General features: G+C 38.4%; 2 protein-coding genes and 1 long non-coding RNA gene across 4 annotated transcripts in view; all 3 read left to right on the top strand.

The window, feature by feature from the left end:
* The window catches only part of LOC128527605 (NACHT, LRR and PYD domains-containing protein 3-like), a 30,658-nt gene extending 22,267 nt beyond the window's left edge, over positions 1-8,391 (top strand). Inside the window, exons 11-12 of the mRNA XM_053500070.1 lie at positions 6,787-6,960; positions 8,026-8,391. Of these exons, the coding sequence (XP_053356045.1) occupies positions 6,787-6,960; positions 8,026-8,209 (358 nt within the window). The 3' untranslated portion in view covers positions 8,210-8,391. The remainder of the gene's footprint in view (positions 1-6,786; positions 6,961-8,025) is intronic.
* Positions 1-20,366, top strand: part of LOC128527607 (NLR family CARD domain-containing protein 3-like) — a 96,469-nt gene that overhangs the window by 51,653 nt on the left and 24,450 nt on the right. The window lies entirely within an intron of this gene.
* On the top strand, positions 10,502-19,005 carry LOC128527621 (uncharacterized). Of its 2 annotated transcripts, XR_008360893.1 has the most exons (4): positions 10,502-11,606; positions 14,298-14,421; positions 17,749-17,910; positions 18,351-19,005. It is a non-coding gene; the product is annotated as an uncharacterized LOC128527621 (long non-coding RNA). The 2 variants fall into 2 exon arrangements; XR_008360894.1 differs by lacking the exon at positions 14,298-14,421 and having other exon boundaries at positions 10,512-11,606; positions 18,351-19,004.

Raw genomic sequence — 20,366 nt, 5'->3', positions numbered from 1 at the left:
AAGCAGCTTTACATAGTCAAAAGAATTATTTAAGTTTGTATGAAATGTGACTTTGTATGAATCAAAATGGTCAGTTTGTCCCTGGTGAGCAAGCCGAGGGCGACAGTGGCAAGGAAAAACTCCCTGAGATGGTAATAGGAAGAAACCTTGAGAGGAACCAGACTCAACAGGGAACCCATCCTCATTTGGGTGAAACAGAAAGCAGTAAATGATCTGCATTTATACAGTGTGTAGGGTGGGAGGCAGTTCAGCTATAATAGCTAATGTTAATTGATGTTAATATGGAGTCCAGGTAGTTATTGAAGACCCAGGTAGACTTGTAAGAAGTTCCAGTCATGAACTATCGAACTGTCAAGTCCCCAGAGAAACAGTTGCCAACACCAGTCAAGGCCAGAACCATTTTCTAGGTAGAGAGAATCATTCCCAGACACCAGATGCATCCCAGAGAGACACACGGGGCATCCATGTGACGAGATCTTCAGCCAGAAGCGGGGCACCAGGATGGGTCAGACAGGTCCGGAGGGCAGAGGGAGTCTGGATCACTAGCAGCTCAGGAACGACGTGTAGCTCGACAGAGAGAGAGAGAAAGAGTAAAAGGGGGGGACAGGAGGAGAAAGGAAAGAGAAAGAGGGGGAGAAAGAGAAGAAGAGGAGAGATGGCAGTTAGGTATGGTCACAGTCACACAATGTATAATGTGAATGTATATTAACTGTAGCGTGCAAGCAGAGACTCCGGCAGGACTAACTATGACAGCATAACTAAAAGGGAGAGCCAGAAGGAAACACAAACATGAGGGCTTCCTGACATGTAAAGCAAACAATCACCTCACCGTCAGCAAACCTGAGTGATCAATGAGAGTGAGGAAGACAGCATCCAAACATACCAGTTCACCATAATACTCTATGTCCATGAGTCCCCCAGATCTGCTCCTTTACCTATGGCAAATCTATTTATAAAAATGCTTGGCTAAATAAATAGGTTTTTAGCCTGGACTTAAACACTGAGACTGTGTCTGAGTCCCGAACACTATTTGGAAGACTATTCCATAACTTTGGGGCTTTGTAAGAAAAAGCTCTGCCCCCAGCTGTATTTTTCATAATACGCGGTACTGACAAGCAGCCTGCATCCTTTGATCGAAGTAGGCGTGGCGGATCGTAAGACACTAGCAGTTCGCTCAGGTACTGCGGCGCGAGACCATTTAATGCTTTATATGTCAAGAGTAGTATTTTAAAATCAATGCGAAATTTCACAGGGAGCCAATGGAGTGAAGATAAGATAGGGGTGATGTGCTCATATCTTCTGGTTCTGGTGAGGACTCTCGCTGCTGCATTCTGGACTAGCTGAAGCTTATTTATGCATCTAGCTGAACAACCAGACAGTAAGGCATTACAATAGTCAAACCTAGAGGTGATAAAAGCATGAACTAGTTTTTCTGCGTCGTTTAGCGACAATAAATTTCTTATTCTGGCAATATTTCTGAGGTGAAAGAATGCTATCCTGGTAATATTATCTACATGTGCTTCAAATGAAAGGCTGGAATCAATAATCACACCAAGGTCTTTCACTGTTGCATTTGATGGAACAGAAAGGCCATCTAAAGTTACGGTGTGATCTAAAATTTTACTCCTAGCTGTATGCGGTCCTATGACTAGAACTTCTGTCTTATCCGGATTTAGCAGAAGGAAGTTAATTAGCATCCAATTTCTTATGTCCTGCACACATTGCTCAATTTTAGTAAGCTGTTTTTTCTCATCAGGTTTTGCTGAGACATATAACTGTGTATCGTCAGCAAAACAATGAAAACTAATACCATGCTTACGGATTATGTTGCCCAGAGGAAGCATGTAAAGGGAAAAAAGCAGTGGACCTAAAACTGAACCCTGCGGAACGCCAAACTCCACTAGAGAACATGCAGAATAATCACCATTTAAGTCTACATACTAATAACGGTGGGTCAGATAGGATATGAGCCAGGAGAGGGCTGTACCCTTAATTCCTACTACATTTTCTAATCTGTGAAGAAGAATAGCGTGATCAACGGTGTCAAAAGCTGCACTGAGGTCAAATAATACAAGCATAGTTACACAACCCTGATCAGAGGCCAATAGAATGTCATTTACTACTTTAACAAGCGCTGTCTCTGTACTGTGATGAGGCCTAAATCCTGACTGATACAGTTCATGTATGCCATTTCTATGTATATATGAGCATAGCTGCTCCGCTACTATCTTTTCCAGGATCTTAGAGATAAAGGGGAGGTTTGATATTGGTCTGTAACTGGACAGCTGACAGGGGTCGAGGTCAGGTTTCTTAATTATTGGTTTGATAACTGCTAATTTAAAAGATTTTGGAACATATCCAATGCTGAGTGAAGAATTAATTATTCTCAACAGGGGTTCTATTATTGCTGGTACTATCTGTTTAAGAAAATGTGTCGGTACAGGATCTAATATACAGGTTGATGAATTTGAAGAAGAGATGAGTGAAATTAGTTCATTCTCTTCAAGGGGAGTAAAGTATTCTAAGTTCTGGTCTGACATGGCTAGATTAACATCTGCATCAATTACATTGTTCGGTTTCAAAACCTCAATTTTATGCCTAATATTTACAATTTTATTATTAAAAAAGTTCATGAAGTCCTCACTATTGCATGATGTTGTTGTGGAGATTTCTGCAGTGGTCTTATTTCTGGTTAATTTGGCTACAGCATTAAATAAGAATCTAGGATTATTTTTGTTATTTTCAATAAGAGTGGAGAGATATGTTGATCTAGCTACACTAAGAGCTTTTCTATAGTTCAGGATGCTCTCCTTCCATGCTATTTGAAATACTAGTAATTTAGTTTGACGCCATTTACGTTCTAATTTCCGAGCGGTCTGTTTTAAAGTGCGCGTGTGATCGTTATACCAGGGAGCAAGTTTTTTATCTCTAATAATTTTTCTTTTGACTGGAGCTACATTATCTAGGGTATAGCGAAATGTCGACTCTAAATATTCAGTCGCCTGATCGAGTTCTGTGGGGTCAGACGGTGATCTAATCGAAGTTGGGAACTCTGGGAGATTACTGATAAAACTCTGTTTGGTAGTTGATGTGAATGTACGTTTCATACGGTAGCGCGGCGCTGTGTGTACATTATTATTGTGACACACTTGAATTGAGACAAGATAGTGATCTGAGATAACTTCAGATAGTGGTATTGTGAATAAATTTCTTATACTTAATCCAAATAATATTATTAAATCTAAAGTGTGACCTGCTTTATGAGTGGGTCCTACTACACACTGATTTACTCCTACCGAGTCCAGTATAGACATAAATGCAGTTCTCAGAGGGTCTTCTGGGTTTTCAAAATGAATATTAAAATCTCCAGCAATTAACACTTTGTCTACAGAAACGACTAGGTTTGAGAGGAAATCTGCAAATTCACTAAGAAATTCCGAGTACGGCCCTGGAGGTCTGTAAATGACAATTAGCGGGATCGACTGAGCTGACTTAATATAGTTAAATACACTTATGTTACTATAAAGAATTTCAAATGAATTAAATTTGTGTCCGTGTTTTTGTACAATAGTCAAATTATCATTGTGAATAACTGCGACGCCTCCTCCTCTACCAGTTAACCGAGGCTGGTGTATGTAGCTGTATCCAGGAGGACTAGCTTCATTTAGAGCTACATACTCGTCCTGTTTAATCCAGGTTTCTGTTAAACAGAGTATATCAAACTCCTGATCTGTGATAATTTCATTAACTATAACTGCTTTAGATGCGAGAGATCTAATATTTAACAGTCCTAGCTTCAGATCAGAGGTACCGGCTGCGCATTCAGTCTGATCCAAGTTTGTGGTCTTTATGCTAATTAAATTACTAAAACAGACTTTCTGAGTCTTTCTAAATTTGATTTTAGCTCGGGGAACAGACACAGTCTCAATAGAGTGAACCCTGGGTGACGACTCTATGCAGCTAGCAGACGGTTGGGTTAGCCTGTCTGTCTGCTCCCTGGCCTGGGCTCTGGATTGTCACTGATTAACTAGGCCTTTTCTAAGACTATGAGCTATACTACAAGAAATGAGAGCAGCACCTTCCCGAGTGGGATGGACACCGTCCCGCCCTAACAGGCCAGCTTTGCCCTCAAAGGTCTTCCAATTATCAATAAAGCCCACGTTGTTTTCGGAGCACCACCTGGACATCCAGCGGTTCAGCGACCATAACCTGGTGTAAGTTATGTCACCACGTCTCATTGGGATAAAAAATGAACTTCCCTCTGTGCAATATCTAAGTAGAGTGTAACTGGAGCAGCCATAAAATGCCCCCTGTCTAACTCTGATTAGGAAAAGCTCACAGACACCAAACCTGCAGCACTTTGGTGTAATTTTTATTATCTTTTTAGCCGTGCTGCATAAGAGAAGAGTAGTGACAAACCTGTTACTTTTAATAACGTGATGTTTGATTGTATATTATATAATTTCCAAGTTTTATAGTGTCGATTTTAAAATGCATTACGTGCGATGCGAAAAGGAAGTAAATAAACACGTAGCAATGCAAAGAGGACAGAGCTGCGAAATATTTAAGCAATATAAATTCAACAAAGTGTGATCATAATGGTTGTTGTTGCTGCTGTTTAGGTAATTGGTTCCATCGTGTTACTGAACGCAACTGTGTTCACAAAACCGAGCGTAGGGAAAGAAAAAACACTCGCTAACGCGTTTGAATGAAAAGGGGCGGCGGCTTTTCTTTGAAGATAGCGATTGCGTAATGGGGGGCAATCCGTGCCGGGGTGGGGGCGTTTTAGGGCATAACACACCTCTGAACGTCTTTTGTCTTGTAAATGATTATCTTCGTTCACCTTCCAATCCCCCACAGCGCACACACTCTCCACACTGTTACTATGTCTGTTGGGGCACTTGGTTATACAAAGCACTTTAATGTATGAAACACTTACTTCCTGGTTTGTTTTATTTTAAATATTGTTTATTACCTTTTCCCGCAAAATAAACATTAAACATAAATAACATGTTATCATTATGTAAATTATTAACATATTGGTGTCTTTTAATTAAGGACAAAAACATACCCTGCGCTTGTGTTCAAATGTAGGAACTGAAGCTGTTCAGCATCAGTCCTACATTTAGGACTGATGCTGAACAGCTGTGTTCATAGGTTTAATCAACGATTTACAAGACAACAGTTAAAGCGTTTGTGGATGAGAGGTGTGTGTGTGCGTTCCTGCATTTCTCCGTTGGTTTAACACAAACATTGTGCACAGACAAGTAAGTCTGAAGTACCCCCCCCGCCCCCCCGCCAAAAACACACACAGAGCAATTAGCACCATGTCATAGTCAGTATTCTCCACTGAGGTTTCTTACCTTCCACTCCTTCTAAAGTTTGTCTTTGCTCTTTTGATGGAGTTCTTAAAACCCCCAAAAATTTTATACTGAGAAAAAAATGATTATGGGTCACATAATCACAAACACAAACTAGCACAGATACATATGATCAAGTGTTTAACTGTTGTTTTCATTTGTTTCTATAACCAGTAATAATAATAATAATTATAATTAGTATTATCATTATTATTATTAGCCCAACTCTTTGACTATTTAAAACAACGTCGGGTTCCATTTTTGCCGAACCGTAGTCCAATGCCTTAACCACTGAGCTACCGCCACTACACAGACCCTGTCACACTGGGTGAGAGATGTTATTGCTTTCTCCTATGAGGAGCGTGGGCTCACTTCGCCTTTGGGAATCAGGGCTCATTTAACCAGGGGGATTGCTTCATCTATTGCACTAGAAAGAGGTATTCCCCTGCAGCAAGTGTGTGATGCGGCGGGCTGGTTCTCTCCGCACACATTTGTTAGATTTTATAGTCTGGATGTTCCTGTCACTCCGGGCTCACGGGTCCTCGAGTCAGCTTCCCAGACATAGTTCTGAGACCTCTCGGCCTTGTGCGCATACGCTACACAATGCGGGGTCCAGACACTTGCAGTGCGGCGACGTTGGTACTCTCGTTCCCATAGCGTTTTCACGCAGCATCGAGTGTAGCCTTTGAAAGGGAACGTCTCAGGTTACTTTGCTGTAACCCTGTTCCCTGAAAAGGCAGAAACGAGATGCTGCGTCCCAATGCCGCACTGCCCATGTGACCGGACGTCCTTTCAGACAAATCAATCTGAGGAATGTTTCTGGTTCACTCCTATTTATAACCTGCAGGTGCGTCTAATCAGATGACGTCACCTGACCGAGGTTATATAAGCCAAAATTTGGCGTTTGGTACACACATGCTTCACAACCGCAGCATCTCGTTCCCACCTTTTCAGGGAACAGGGTTACAGCAAAGTAACCTGAGACTAACTGAAGGATTGACTGAGACTGATCAGTACTGACAGACATTTATTAAAATCTGTATCTGCACTGCCCTGAGTTCATTGTAGCATTAATAGATACAGATAAGATTTTATTTTTCTTTTGATAAATTCCGCCTTCTGTATCTATAATGGGTTTAGTTGTCTTAGCTGTGACAAAGAGCACAAAGGTGGGACTTAAACCCAGCATGTGTTCATTACAGTTAGGCATTTTTGAGTGATGTAAATGCTAGCAGAAGCACCTCACCTCATTTTTCCTCTTTGTGCTCTCGTGTGGATGTTTATCACACAGTGATGATAAAGAGTCTACTGCACTGTGTGTACAGCCTGGACAGAGTAATTAGTTATAAATGTTTAATGTTTATGATGGTTGGTTATCTGTTCTGTATTTAAAGATCTGTGTCTCAATTGTGTTCTCTGTCTGCAGGCTGAGTAAGAGCGGTATTACAGAGAGAGGCTGTACTGATCTGATATCAGCTCTTACTTCAAACCCTTCACACCTGACAGAGCTGGACCTGAGTGAGAACACCCTGGGAAATGCAGGAGTGGAACAGATCTCTACTCTACTGAAGAGTTCATCCTGTAAACTCCAGAAACTTGGGTATGTCAGTTAATAGCATAAGTTCCTGGATCAGTGATATTTTTACTTCACTGTCAGTATATTTGTATCCTGTAGGAACTGATTATAGAGTCACTCATTCAGCAGTGCATTTAGAGTAACAATGAATCTTAGTCAGGAGTGAACAACTTAACAAGAGAATGTGAGTTACGTTAGAGTCGGTTTGTGAGTTTCAACCCATTAAAAAGCAGCTGAGGCTGAATGTTGACGGGGCATAGAACAGAACCTCTTGCATGGCAAAATTACAGTACTGTGCAAAAGTCTTGACCCCTCCCCCATTTCTTAATAAATCTAATGATGTAGGTTAACTTAAAGAAATTAGAAGAAATGTAACAAACTGGTTGTTTATGTAACATCCTCAGCAGCAACCACATTTTCACTCTTGTGTTCTCCAAACTCTCAGCATTCAGCATCAGCAGTATACTAATCACCGGCCTGAGCATCTGTCCCTTTACACCTTCAGTACTGCTTTAATTCTTCATGACCATAGATTAAACAAGGTGCTGGAAATGTTCCTTATAGATTTTTGTCCATATTGACATGAGAACATCACACAGTCAATGCAGATTTGTTCGCTGCACGTCCATTATGTGACTCTGTGACTCTGAAGTGTGTGACAATCCCAGTAGATCAGCAGTTCCTGAAAAACTCACTAGCACATCTGGCACTGACCTAAAGTATTAATTTTGTAGTCTTTACAGACTTTACAGTCAAATAAAATGTTTTCGTCCACACAGAACAATATCTTTTGGCTCAGTTTGCACCTCGCATCTACCAAAAAGCCCTAAACCCCATAACACACAGCATGTTAGTCACCGCTTTCTCATTTTGTTTGGAAGTGGACTGAGATCACGGTGCTCAAATGTTCTTGAACTTGAGTGTGATTGCTGTGTTCTCATCTGTCTAAAGAACCACAACCAGGGGGAAATATAGTAGGGTTAGATTCAATCTTAATAAATGTTCCATATGTGAAGCACCAAAATGAATCTAAATAGAATAAAAGGCTTTTATCCCCTTTACCCTTATAATGACTTCCTTTTGTTCCAGACTTTCAGACTGCAGTATAACAGAGGAAGGATACACTCCTCTGGCTGAAGCTCTGAAATCATCTCGCCTGATAGAGCTGGATCTCAGAGGGAACGACCCTGGAGACTCAGGAGTGAAGCTGCTCACTGATTTACTACAGGATCCAGACAGTACACTGAACACACTGAGGTCAGGAAAACAATGAACAAACAAACAAATAAAAAACTCAACCAATCAATAAATCCACAATCTAGATGCCCACTGACAATGATTTAATTCTGCTGAATAATTTAATTAAAATTATTCAGTTTCACTGTATCACATCGTAATGTTAAAGGGTTCTGAATAGAGTTTTGTATTAAATAAACCTAAACAATAACACTACAGACTGTTATTAACTGATTATTAAATTAATAATAATTTATTAAGAAATGATGGTTAGTGTGCACTAATTCTGTAGCTGCAGTGGTGTTAAGTATTTGAGTAAATGGACTTTTTATAAAAAATATAAGCAACTTTTACTCTCTACTCGTCTACATTTTTGATTGAATTTATGTACTCTTTACTCCAGTACATTTGAACAGACACTTACCGTTACTCATTACATTGTGATTGTGCGCGACAAGTCGGCATCTTTATCTGCCATGGCTAATTGCTTGGGCGAAAGTGGCGATATCGCCATCTGCAGGATGCTGAAGGTACTGGATGCTATTTATCTATATGTGCTAAATGAGGCTATTCCACGTGAACGTGAATTAGCAGCTTGCCAAATGCCAGGTGTTTCACATTAATTAAGTTTGACTGAGACGCACTTTTGTTCTGCCATTTTGAAATATTGAAGTGTTCAATTTTATTTCTATATTAGGAAATAAAACCTCATAAATAAACAGTTTCTTGTTTTTCACATTTCTTGGTGTTCTTTGAGCCTACATTCAGTACGAGTAAAATACTTAAGTTCTTTTAAAATCGGATACTTTAAGACTTTTACTCAAGTCTTATTGGAATTGGTGACTTATAACTTGTAATGAAGACATTTTTACAGTAAGGTATCTGTACTTTTACACAAGTATGGTGTACTCTTTACACCTCTGTGTAGCTGATACAGCCGGATACAGATACACATTAAAATCAGAAACTGAATCACAGTTAAAACACATGACCATCAGTTCCTTGTTGTTTCCATACACAGTTATTAATGTGCTGATGTTATTTACCCTACAGGTTGTTGAAAAGTTCTGATGCAGAGAAAGCCTGCAAGTGTCTCACTAACACTGTAGGTGAAAACCCGTTACTGCACAAGGAGCTGGATCTGAGGTACAGAACAACTAAAGACATTAAAGTGAATCAGCTCTCGGCTTTGCTGCAGGATTCACATTACAGACTGCAGACACTCACGTAAGACACAACTCTAAATGTTGGGATCGAACCGACTTTTCTCTTAACATTCCAGGACATTTAAATAAATTTACTATAGATAGTGATGTAATGACTGATTTGTAGGTGTACATCTGATTTCATATTTTTGTCTTTATACATCAACACAATGGATTTTACATGGAGCAGTTAAGATGTGATTTAAGTGTAAACCCCTTTAATTAAATTTTGGTCCTACTTTTATGAGTAGGAGTAAGAGCAATTAAATTAAAATTTTAAATGTAATTTTTAAAAAATAAAATTTTATTTGTATAGTGCTTTTAAAAATTGTCATTGTCGCAAAGCAGCTTTACACAATCCAAAATTATGGAAATGTGTGTGAAATGTGAAAAATGTGTATGAATCAAAATGATTAGATCGTCCCAACGGTGACGTGAAAAATGTGACGTACAAACATTTCACCAGGTTTAGTTTTTATTTTCCGCACCCACTGTGCTGCTCCTGGTGAGATTCTGCCCTGGACACCTGCCCATGTCACCCCTACCTCAGTCTGCATCTGGTTATGTTTTCTGTGTTAGAGACGGACAATTCTCCATCGTATATCCCAAGAGAAAATGATATATTTTCCGCTGTGACCAAACGTAGTTATTACACATTTTTATGATGCACTGTTGGGGGAGGGGCAAACATAATGGGTTTCTTGGGGACGGGCACATTGTGGTGGATTTGAGGCATGAAGGGACTGTGCATGTGGACAGAGAGAGGTTGAAAATGTGTGTAAATACCCCTGATAGTTGGAAAGCACAGGTCTGGAGTCAGGTCAGGCCCAGCAGCTTTCTATATGTTGATGCTACAGAGGGCCGTCACACCTCATGAGTGCTCAAAACAGTCTGTGGAGTGTCAGACAGGTCAAAACTGGCTGGAGGTTGATTATTGTCTTTGTCAAAGCAAAAAGTTGTAAAGATCCTCCAACTGGTTTCCATTGTTGTTAGTTGGTGTAGACTGTGTGTGATTTTTTTTGGGCTGGATGCTTTGTCACATCCTTCATGGATTTGTGTTACTATTAATGTCCTCTTCTATCTGAGGTTTGTAGTTGCATTTTTCAGTCCTGATGTCTCTCTTGAGGTTTGCCCAGACAGTGCTGCAGGCTGAGAGATCTCATGATTTGAAGGTAATGTCTCATTTTTATAATCAGATGTTTGACTTCGCTGTTCGTCCATGGATCCTCATTTGGATCACTCAGATGCTTTTGCTAACGGTGACATTGTCAGCACAGTGGTTAATGTAAGACAGTGCAGATGAAGTGTCCACCTCTAGGTCCGTCTCATGGACAATTATATTTAATTCTGTATGTTCAAAACATAAGTTTTAGTGCTAGCTTAGCGTTAGCATGTGGCAGCATGTATACTGCCATGACAACAGTGACTGTATGTTCCCTAGGCGAGTGAAACGATCAGAAATGAAGCATTAAATATTCCATATGGCGAGCAGAATGTACGAGTGTTCATGTTGGTGCATCATGTTTCATTAATGTAAACACAGAGCTCTGTCGGCACGATGAAGTGAGCGGCCTGCTGGCTCCACTGTGGTATTCAGTATGTTGTGGTTCAGCCATGTCTCCATAAAAATCTAAATACAGCCTCGTTTATGGTCCTCTGTGTAGCGATGGTCAGTCTGAGCTTTTGTTAGCGACTGATCTTACATTATTTATTTATTTATTTATTTATTTATTTATTTATTTATGCCCAGGCAGTGTAATAACCCAGTAACCCAGAATGACAAAGTACTTTCCTCTCTCTCTCTCTCTCTCTCTCCTGCAGACTCTGTAATTAAAATCACGTTTAGTATTTAATAAATTGTACAGTTGAGTTTTGTATTATAACCCTAATGGTTATGTTTTTTTAGTTCTGACCCAGTCATATGAGTCTGGTAAAAACAGAAGAATGTGTGTATGAAGAGCACAAACCACAGTTTAATATAGTAGTTTATAATACTACTTTAGTCATTTCTATATCTTTCCTTTCTCTGTTGGACTAAACAGTATTTTCTCTCTGCAGACTGTATACGAGTGTAAGTGTGAAATCCTGCACTGATGTGGTTTCAGCTCTCTGTACAAATCCATCACACATCAGAGAGCTGGATCTGAGGTGGTGTGAACTAGGAGACTCAGGAGTGGAGAAGCTCTGTGATCTACTGAAGAAACACGAGTGTAAACTGGAGACACTGCTGTGAGTAACTCAGTGATGTGATGAAACAGCTTTAATAACGTGCAGTAACAATTACAAAGCTCTCGCCAGCACTAACAAGTAATGTCTAACTAACATGTCTAACCTGCTGTTTAGATCTGATTTATTATCAGTAATAAAGAGTAAATAAGGATTTATTTGAGGAGGATGTGGGATTAGGAACAAGTAGTGAGAGGTAGACACTCAATAAAGGACACCTGTCATGGCTTTGCACTGAAGAGGCGAACGCTAGTGCAGGGTTTTAAATGGAACACAGGTTTTATTGATTCTTAAAGAGATGTCCAAAAAAAGAATCACAAAAAGAGCTGGGGTTACTTCCCCAGGCTGGGTCTGCAGGTGGTTAATGGAGCTAACTAGACCACACCAAACAAACTGGTTACGTAGCCTTTGTGGCGAACGCAGCACTGACTCTTTGTCAGCCTTGAACTTGACCTTGACGAAGGATTGCTTAGTAAAGCAATGTGCTCCCGCCTGCAGAATCCTCTCAGTCCTGGGTAGAAGAATACACAAACATTTAGGTGAAAACACATAACACAGAAAGGTGCACAACAGTGAACAGACGAAGTGATATGGGTTCGACTGGAATAAATAGGGACACAGATGGGGTAGACACAGGTAAACTTGATCTAGTGGTAAACAAAGGTAATGGGGAACAATATGCACGCAGACACACAAGGGGGAGACAAAGCGACGGCTCAGTAGTCAGGTGAGCCAGATCTTACTCCCCAGGACTGAGGTGGCTCAAATGTGACGACACCAGAAAACATCCACACTGGACGTCTCATGACTGGCCAAATTTGTTATGTGTTAGATCTTAAGATGTCCACAGAGAGACATATTTTCCATGGACAGATCAGAACCTCACAAGAACATTTAGATTACATTCAGAATTAGTTAGAAAGACATTTATTTCTAGATGTATATTGGACATTTAGGTTAGAATTTCTTTTTGTCCTGTGTAGGGCAATTTTTGAATTGTAACTATCAGTAATTTAGAGAACTCTTAATGTGGACATAAAATTTATACATAAACACCAATATTTACTAAAATAATTTTAAGCATTGCTGTTCCAACATTCATGACCAATTACTTTAAACAGGTACCGACATCTTGAGAAAATAAACACAATTCAAACATAAAACAATACAAAATATATATGATCAATATAATAGTACATTACTAAGTCCTACTAAATTATTTTCTTTAGCAGATTACAAAATCTGAAAATGATCAATACCCAGTGGTGGATGAAGTACATGAATCCTGTACTTGAGTAAAAGCAGAGATCCCCTGGGTAAAATATTACTCCAGTAAAAGTCCTTCATTAACATTTCTACTTGTGAAAAAGGAAAGAATTTCTCACCTTCAAATGTACTTGAGTATTAAAATTAGAAGTCCTGTGATTTATTATGGCTTTATTGTTATTTTATTACTTTTGTGACACTCGCTTAAATTACTTGTTAAAACGGCCTTTGTGTCACTCTGGGCACAGATCTGTTAATACAGTGTGTTCAGAAAGTCTCTCCACAGCGGACACGTACAGTAGTAGTAGTGTGTTGACGCGCTCTTGTTTGGCTCCACCAGTCTGTTGTACGTATCCGAGGAGTTCTTTCCTTTACATCGGCCGTGTATTTTTGTGTGAAAACGTTACCCATCGAAGAACGTGTTTTTGTAGTGGAGCGCGTTTTTAAAGCTGGAGATAAAAACTCAGATTTAGTTTGTGGGAAATTTCAAGCAGCTTTTCTAGACACAAGAATACGACATCGCGACCCTGTGTGAGATTCAATAAATAAATACATGAGTGAGAATAATAATGAGTTTCATTAAACCAATATTTTCCCATAAACTTCTCTCTCTGGCCACAGTGGAGGGACTTTTTGAACGCACTGTATAAGGTCATAAAATATTCTGACACTGATGTCAATTAACGTTATCTTGAATAAGCCACATGCAGGTGAGTCATTTTTATTAGGGAGATCTGAGTGAAATACCAGTAATTAGTTAAAACTGAACATCTCTGCACATGGCTACCAGGATTCCTCTAAGTAAAACATTTTAAACAATTTAAACCAAATGATGCAGAATTTCATACCCCAAGTCGCCCACAAGTTTCACCATTTCGTGAGCTGAATGGGCGGCGCGTTGTCATGAAGAAGACACACTTCACTTTTGTTCACCCGGGTGACCATTTTGGTTTTGACCCTCTAGTGGCATCATGTGGAACTACACTGTGGGTTTTTAAACAAGAAGAAACGTTCACAAACACACCCATTTCCAGAGACATAATTTGGGCAAATATGGATTATATCACAGGAGTTGTAATAAAAATCAAGACATCAGTTGAACACGTGTGGGTCACACCACGTCACCATGAGCTTACTCATCATCTTTTTACTTTATAATTAATAGTTTATTTTATGTTTCTAAGAGTCAAAATCCATCACATTAACAGTCATTAACATTAAATTACTGTCCATTTATAATTTTAAGTATTAAAAATTATTATTAATTTAAAATTATTATTTCTTTGTACTCACAGTTTAATATAGTAGTTTATAATACTACTTTATTTATTTCTATATCTTTCCTTTCTCTGTTGGACTAAACAGTATTTTCTCTCTACAGACTGTGTCCAAGTGTAAGTGTGAAATCCTACACTGATGTGGTTTCAGCTCTCTGTACAAATCCATCACACATCAGAGAGCTGGATCTGAGTGAGTGTAAACTAGGAGACTCAGGAGTGGAGAAGCTCTGTGATCTACTGAAGAAACACGAGTGTAAACTGGAGACACTGCGGTGAGTCTGTCAAAAACAGAAGAATGTATATAAGATTAAAGAACACAAACCAGAGATTTAGAAATGTGTTTGTAATATTACTCGAGCCATTTGTCTGTTTATATTTATTACAATATTATATTATAGTATTTATTATAATACAGTATTTTCCAAACTATATGAACCTGACTGGTTATTAGATTTAAGGATTCTTATGTGATATTGATTTTTATAATGAGGGAGGGTGTGGCCTAAAGTTATTAACAGCCTCTAGAAAAGTGTGTATAACTATTAGACAGCTTCTTTACCTCAGGCAAAATGGGACAAAAAGAGATTTAATCAACACCAAAAAGTAAAACATTTAAAAATATGTCCAGAAGCGCAAGGTGTCAAGACAAGTTAGAACTTTTTTCAGATGTTTTATAGACAGATGAATTGAGTATGATTTATGATGGACCAGATGGATGGGCCTGTGGCTGGATCACTAATGGACACACGGCACCACTTTAAGTCAGACACTAGTAAGGTGGAGGAAGGGGACTTGTACAGGCTGCTATTATTGAGGATGAGCTCAGAGTTTAGATGAAGTTAAAATCAACTCCCAAACCTACTGCTAGTTTCTAGAAGACATTTTCTTTAAATAGTGGTACAGGAAGAAGTCTGCAGCATTGAAGTAGGACATTTCACAGAGCTCCATCACATGCATACAAGTACAGTGGAACCTCGGATTACGAGTAACGTGGTTTACGAGTGTTTTGCAAGACGAGCAACAATTTTTAATACTTTTTGACTTAAAAAACGAGCATTGTCTTAGTTTACGAGTACCGAGTATCATGTTTTACGCATGCGCTTCTTGTTTTAAGAACGAGCGTTACGTCATCACAAGTGAGCCAACGGTTTTTCTCTCTCTTGCAGCGGAATTGTAGGTAATCGTCTCTCCTGCTGGGTGAATACACCCACGCGATGTGTGTGTGTGTGTGTGTGTGTGTGTGTGTGAGATGTGCGTGCGTTTAAAAATTAGCAAGGAACATCGCTAGTCACACTCGCGTGAGCGCATACTAACGGGATCACTACTGTAAAGTAAAACAACAACAAAAATTAAACAGCTCCTCACCTTTGAAAACAGTTGCGGCAGAGAAGAGTTTGTGTGTTTGTTTGGCAACCTGAGAGAAGGGAAGCTGTAAAGCCGAGACCTATCGTCTCCCCTGCTGGGTCTTAGTGCTTGCAGCGTTTTTGAGTGTGTGTGTTTGTGTCTATGCAAGGCAGAGAGTTTGTGTGTTTGCACAAACGAAAACCCTTATCTGTCGGGATTTATTTTTTACATTTTTTTTAGATAAAATACAGGTTAATTTGTTTTATTTTTACTTTATATTTTGTATTTATAATATTTATGTAATTATTTTTTTGGGCTGTGGAACGAATAATTTGAGTCTCCATTATCCCTTATGGGAAAATTAAATTTGGTTTACAAGTGTTTTGGAATACGAGCCCACTTCCGGAACGAATTATGACCGTAATCCGAGTTTCCACTGTACTCTATTGCTTGGCTGCCAGTAAAGGCCTCAAAGTCGACACAATGACCCGCCCCCCCTTCCTCACTTGACTTTTTTTTATTTCGAGTTGTTTATTTGTTATAATTAATCTTAGGAATTAAAATTAATTTAAATCAAGTAGACAGGAAAATTATTTAGTTTAGTTACTACACTAAATTGCCACTAGTTGCCCAATTCAATTCAATTCAATTCAATTTTATTTGTATAGCGCTTTTAGCAATTTTCATTGCCGCAAAGCAGCTTTACATAGTCAAAAGAATTATTTAGGTTTGTATGAAATGTGAATTTGAATGAATCAAAATGGTCAGTTTGTCCCTGGTGAGCAAGCCGAGGGCGACAGTGGCAAGGAAAAACTCCCTGAGATGGTAAGAGGAAGAAACCTTGAGAGGAACCAGACTCAACAGGGAACCCATCCTCATTTGGGTGAAACAAAAAGCAGTAAATGATCTGCATTTATACAGTGTGTAGGGTGGGAGGCAGTTCAGCTATAATAGCTGATGTTAATTGATGTTAATATGGAGTCCAGGTAGTTATTGAAGACCCAGGTAGACTTGTAAGAAGTTCCAGTCATGAACTATCGAACTGTCAAGTCCCCAGAGAAACAGTTGCCAACACCAGTCAAGGCCAGAACCATTTTCTAGGTAGAGAGAATCATTCCCAGACACCAGACGCATCCCAGAGAGACACACGGGGCATCCATGTGACGAGATCTTCAGCCAGAAGCGGGGCACCAGGATGGGTCAGACAGGTCCGGAGGGCAGAGGGAGTCTGGATCACTGGCAGCTCAGGAACGACATGTGTAGCTCGACAGAGAGAGAGAGAAAGAGTGAAAGGGGGGGACAGGAGGAGAGAGGAAAAAGAAAGAGGGGGGGAAAGAGAAGAAGAGGAGAGATGGCAGTTAGGTATGGTCACAGTCACACAATGTATAATGTGAATGTATATTAACTGTAGCGTGCAAGCAGAGACTCCGGCAGGACTAACTATGACAGCAATAATTGTGCAAATGAAAATATCCCCTTGAGGCCAAAACTCTCTCATCCTTTGTTAATAAACATTCAGGTTTATTAATATTTTTAATTCACTGAGAGCAGTGTATTTTTCATCAATAAAATAGATTCTTGGGAATACAACTTCTCTAATACAATGTCTAATAATAGAATAATTGTGCGCACACACATCTTTTCTTGTATTTTAATGGAGTCTTGAGGAATAGTTCTCTAGGGTTTTTGAAGGACTTTTCATCTTTCATTTTCAGTCCAGTCCCTGTACCTGAGCAGGTTCTGAGTTATTAAGCCACACAGTGACTTATAAATCATTCAACCATAAAAAATTATAATCAGATAAACAGATCAGGCGATGATTAGTATACTGCTGATGCTGAATGCTGGGAGGTTCGAACAGATGAGAGGGGAAATGAGGTCGCTGCTGAGGATATTAAATAAGGACATAAACAAGTTTCATCATGATGCTTGATGGCTTTTGAAAATGCACTTGACAATACTGTTCTTGCAAGAACTGTTCCAGAACAGCACACCTGTGTGTTTTAAAATAACAACCGACTGTTGTTGTTGTTGTTGTTGTTAATTACCTAATTTCATAATTTTATAGTTTTGGAATAAAAAAAAAACAGTATTGCACTAGAATATAGAAAATAAATCACTAAACAAAGAAAGATTTAATTATAAGGTGTGTCCAAACTTTTGACTGGTTCTGTACAGATATATATTACATGTGTGTCTACATCATTATTTATCCCTGTGAAGTAAATAATATATAAAAATGTTTCTCTCTGCAGGTTAATAGATTGCAGTATAACAGATAGACACTGTGCTGCTCTGACTGCTGCACTAAAGTTAAACTCCTCACATCTGAAATATCTGGATCTGAGGGAGAATAAACTGGGAAATTCAGTCACACAACTCGAGGAATTACTGCAGCGTTCAGGAGGACGACTAGAGTAAGTAAACTTAACACACAGACAGAGTAGTGCAGAATGTGTACTTTCTGTAGAATATAATGTAGCTGTAAGAGTGAAGTGAAAGAGGAATATAAATGCTCAAATCAGCAGCATGTTGGTGATCATACTGAGAGAAGCACATAGAATATACCTTTAGGAACTGAATTAAAACACAACAGTAATTTGTCACTTCATGATAATAACTATACAGTTCTGATTTAATAGAAGTGAACTTTCATCTGATCTGTTTCTGTTCTCCACAGAAATACCACTGCACTTATAATCTCATCTTTCAAGTTTATTTTACTTTCATGCCATATTTCTTGTGTTTATAAAGTTTAACTAAATGTGATACATGTGTAATTTTAATGATAATTACAAAGAAAAAGAGACACAGGGTACAGATTTGAAACATGTTTTTTCTGTTTCGATTTTTACAGACATAACTCCTTCATCAGTTAAATTAAACATTCCTCTGATGGGAGAAAGGAAGCAGAGTGTAACTGTAAGTTAGGAAGCAGTGTGGATCATGATTAAACCCAGCAGAACCAGAACAGTAGTGAAACGGACACTCAACAAACCCAGAATTCAGTCTTCAGGAGGTTTATATAAGATCACAGAACAGAATTGGAGTAATGAAACCAGTAACACCAGTAATACACAGAGACTGGAGGCTAAACAGGGGCTACACAAGCTCTCCCACCTCCAGTCCATAAAACAAATAGTACTAGATAAACTTCAAAGAAACTCATCAATGTAGGACAGAAGAAGACAAAAGTGTCCTGTGTCCTGTATGTGACTGTCTCCTATTTCAGTGAATTTACTGCTCACTTTCTGAACAATGAAGTATTTTAAAAAGTAAGAGTTTGTTTTTGCTCATGTTCTGGTTTCTGGTGATTTGTTCCACAGAGTGTCTTTTAACACTAAACCTCTTATTCAGTATGAACTGAAATAAACCTGTTTATAAAAAAGAAAACTAAAGAAGAGACTGAATCTGTTGTTAATTTATAAATTATGCTTTATATTCAGTATCTATGTAAATTGTGCTCATAAGTAAAATCTTTATTTACTCTTCAAGACTCATGTTTTTATTAATTACATAAAGTCTGTGTTCTTCACTACACTGATAACACACACATTAGTAGCACCACAAATAGATGCTGCTCTAATCCTACCAATAAATCTAACTAAATAAAAGGAAATTACACTGAGAACATTTCATTAAACTCATTCCAAATATGTACACAGGCTTCATGTGAATGAAATAAATGTACATTTTACATGAACTGTTACATTTACAATTAGTTTTCACACATTCAACATAATTCCACATCAGTTTAACTGGAACAACATTAAACTCTATGGACTCACCTGACCTGAGGATCGAACCCAAGACCCTGGAGCTGTCAGGTGATAACCTTTCACTCTACCTCATTCATTCACTCATTTTCTTTACCATGTATACTGTATATAGAGTCGTGGGAGACCTGGAGTCTATCCCAGGAGACTTTAGGAGACATGGCCGGGTTCACCATGGACAATGGTCAGTCCCTTGCAGGGCACATACACACACACATTCACACACTGAGGGCAATTTAAGAAGGACCCCTCTGCGAAGAAAATATATTTCTATATATATTAACTGTCAATATATTAAATGATTTAGTGTTCTAATCTAAATATATTCACAATATACTGAATAATATATTGTATTAACATATAATATATTGAAAAATACATAAGGAATTGCCGCTATTTATATATTGAGAAATATACAGTATATCTTAATGTATGTAATTTACTATTTAACAATATACTTCATAATATATTGAATTTGATTAAATATATCTATTTCTTTATAATATGCTTATGCAATATGCTAATGGATCATTTGCTTAGGCATATACAAGACAATAATGAGATTAAAGCCAAATATAAATGAGATGCATGAAACACAAGTGAGAAATATTATAGTTTTATTGAACATATCAAACATTCTCAGTTAACAGCATACAGTGATGAGCCCCAACAAACACCACCTGAGACCAGTCAGTGTCCATACTGACCTCTGTCCGCCACAACATTAAAACCAGCAGGTTAATAATATTAAAAATATTATGGTTAACTATTACCACTTATTCGTAAACTGAGCCAATGTGTAAAAATAAATGCATAAAAAATAATCTTAGATGTGCAAACTACAATATACAGTTTTTATTGTGTAATAAATTTTCAATTTACACAATATAACAGACGCCAGCAAAATCTAAATGATACAACACTAAATGATACAAAATGTCACCCAACCTGACAAAGATATTAAGTGTCACACTGCTCAACTCAAAGTATGATTTATACAGGAGTTACACAAAGTCCACAGCATTATGACAATCTTCCAGTGAAAAGAATCAGTGAAAAAGGAGAAGAAAATGTTAAAGGGAAAATTAGTTACTTGC

Source organism: Clarias gariepinus, chromosome 7 (genome assembly GCF_024256425.1).
Source record: "Clarias gariepinus isolate MV-2021 ecotype Netherlands chromosome 7, CGAR_prim_01v2, whole genome shotgun sequence".
Lineage (NCBI taxonomy): Eukaryota > Metazoa > Chordata > Actinopteri > Siluriformes > Clariidae > Clarias > Clarias gariepinus.
The sequence above is the reverse complement of the archived record's forward strand: the minus strand, read 5'-3'. Positions and strand labels throughout refer to the sequence as shown.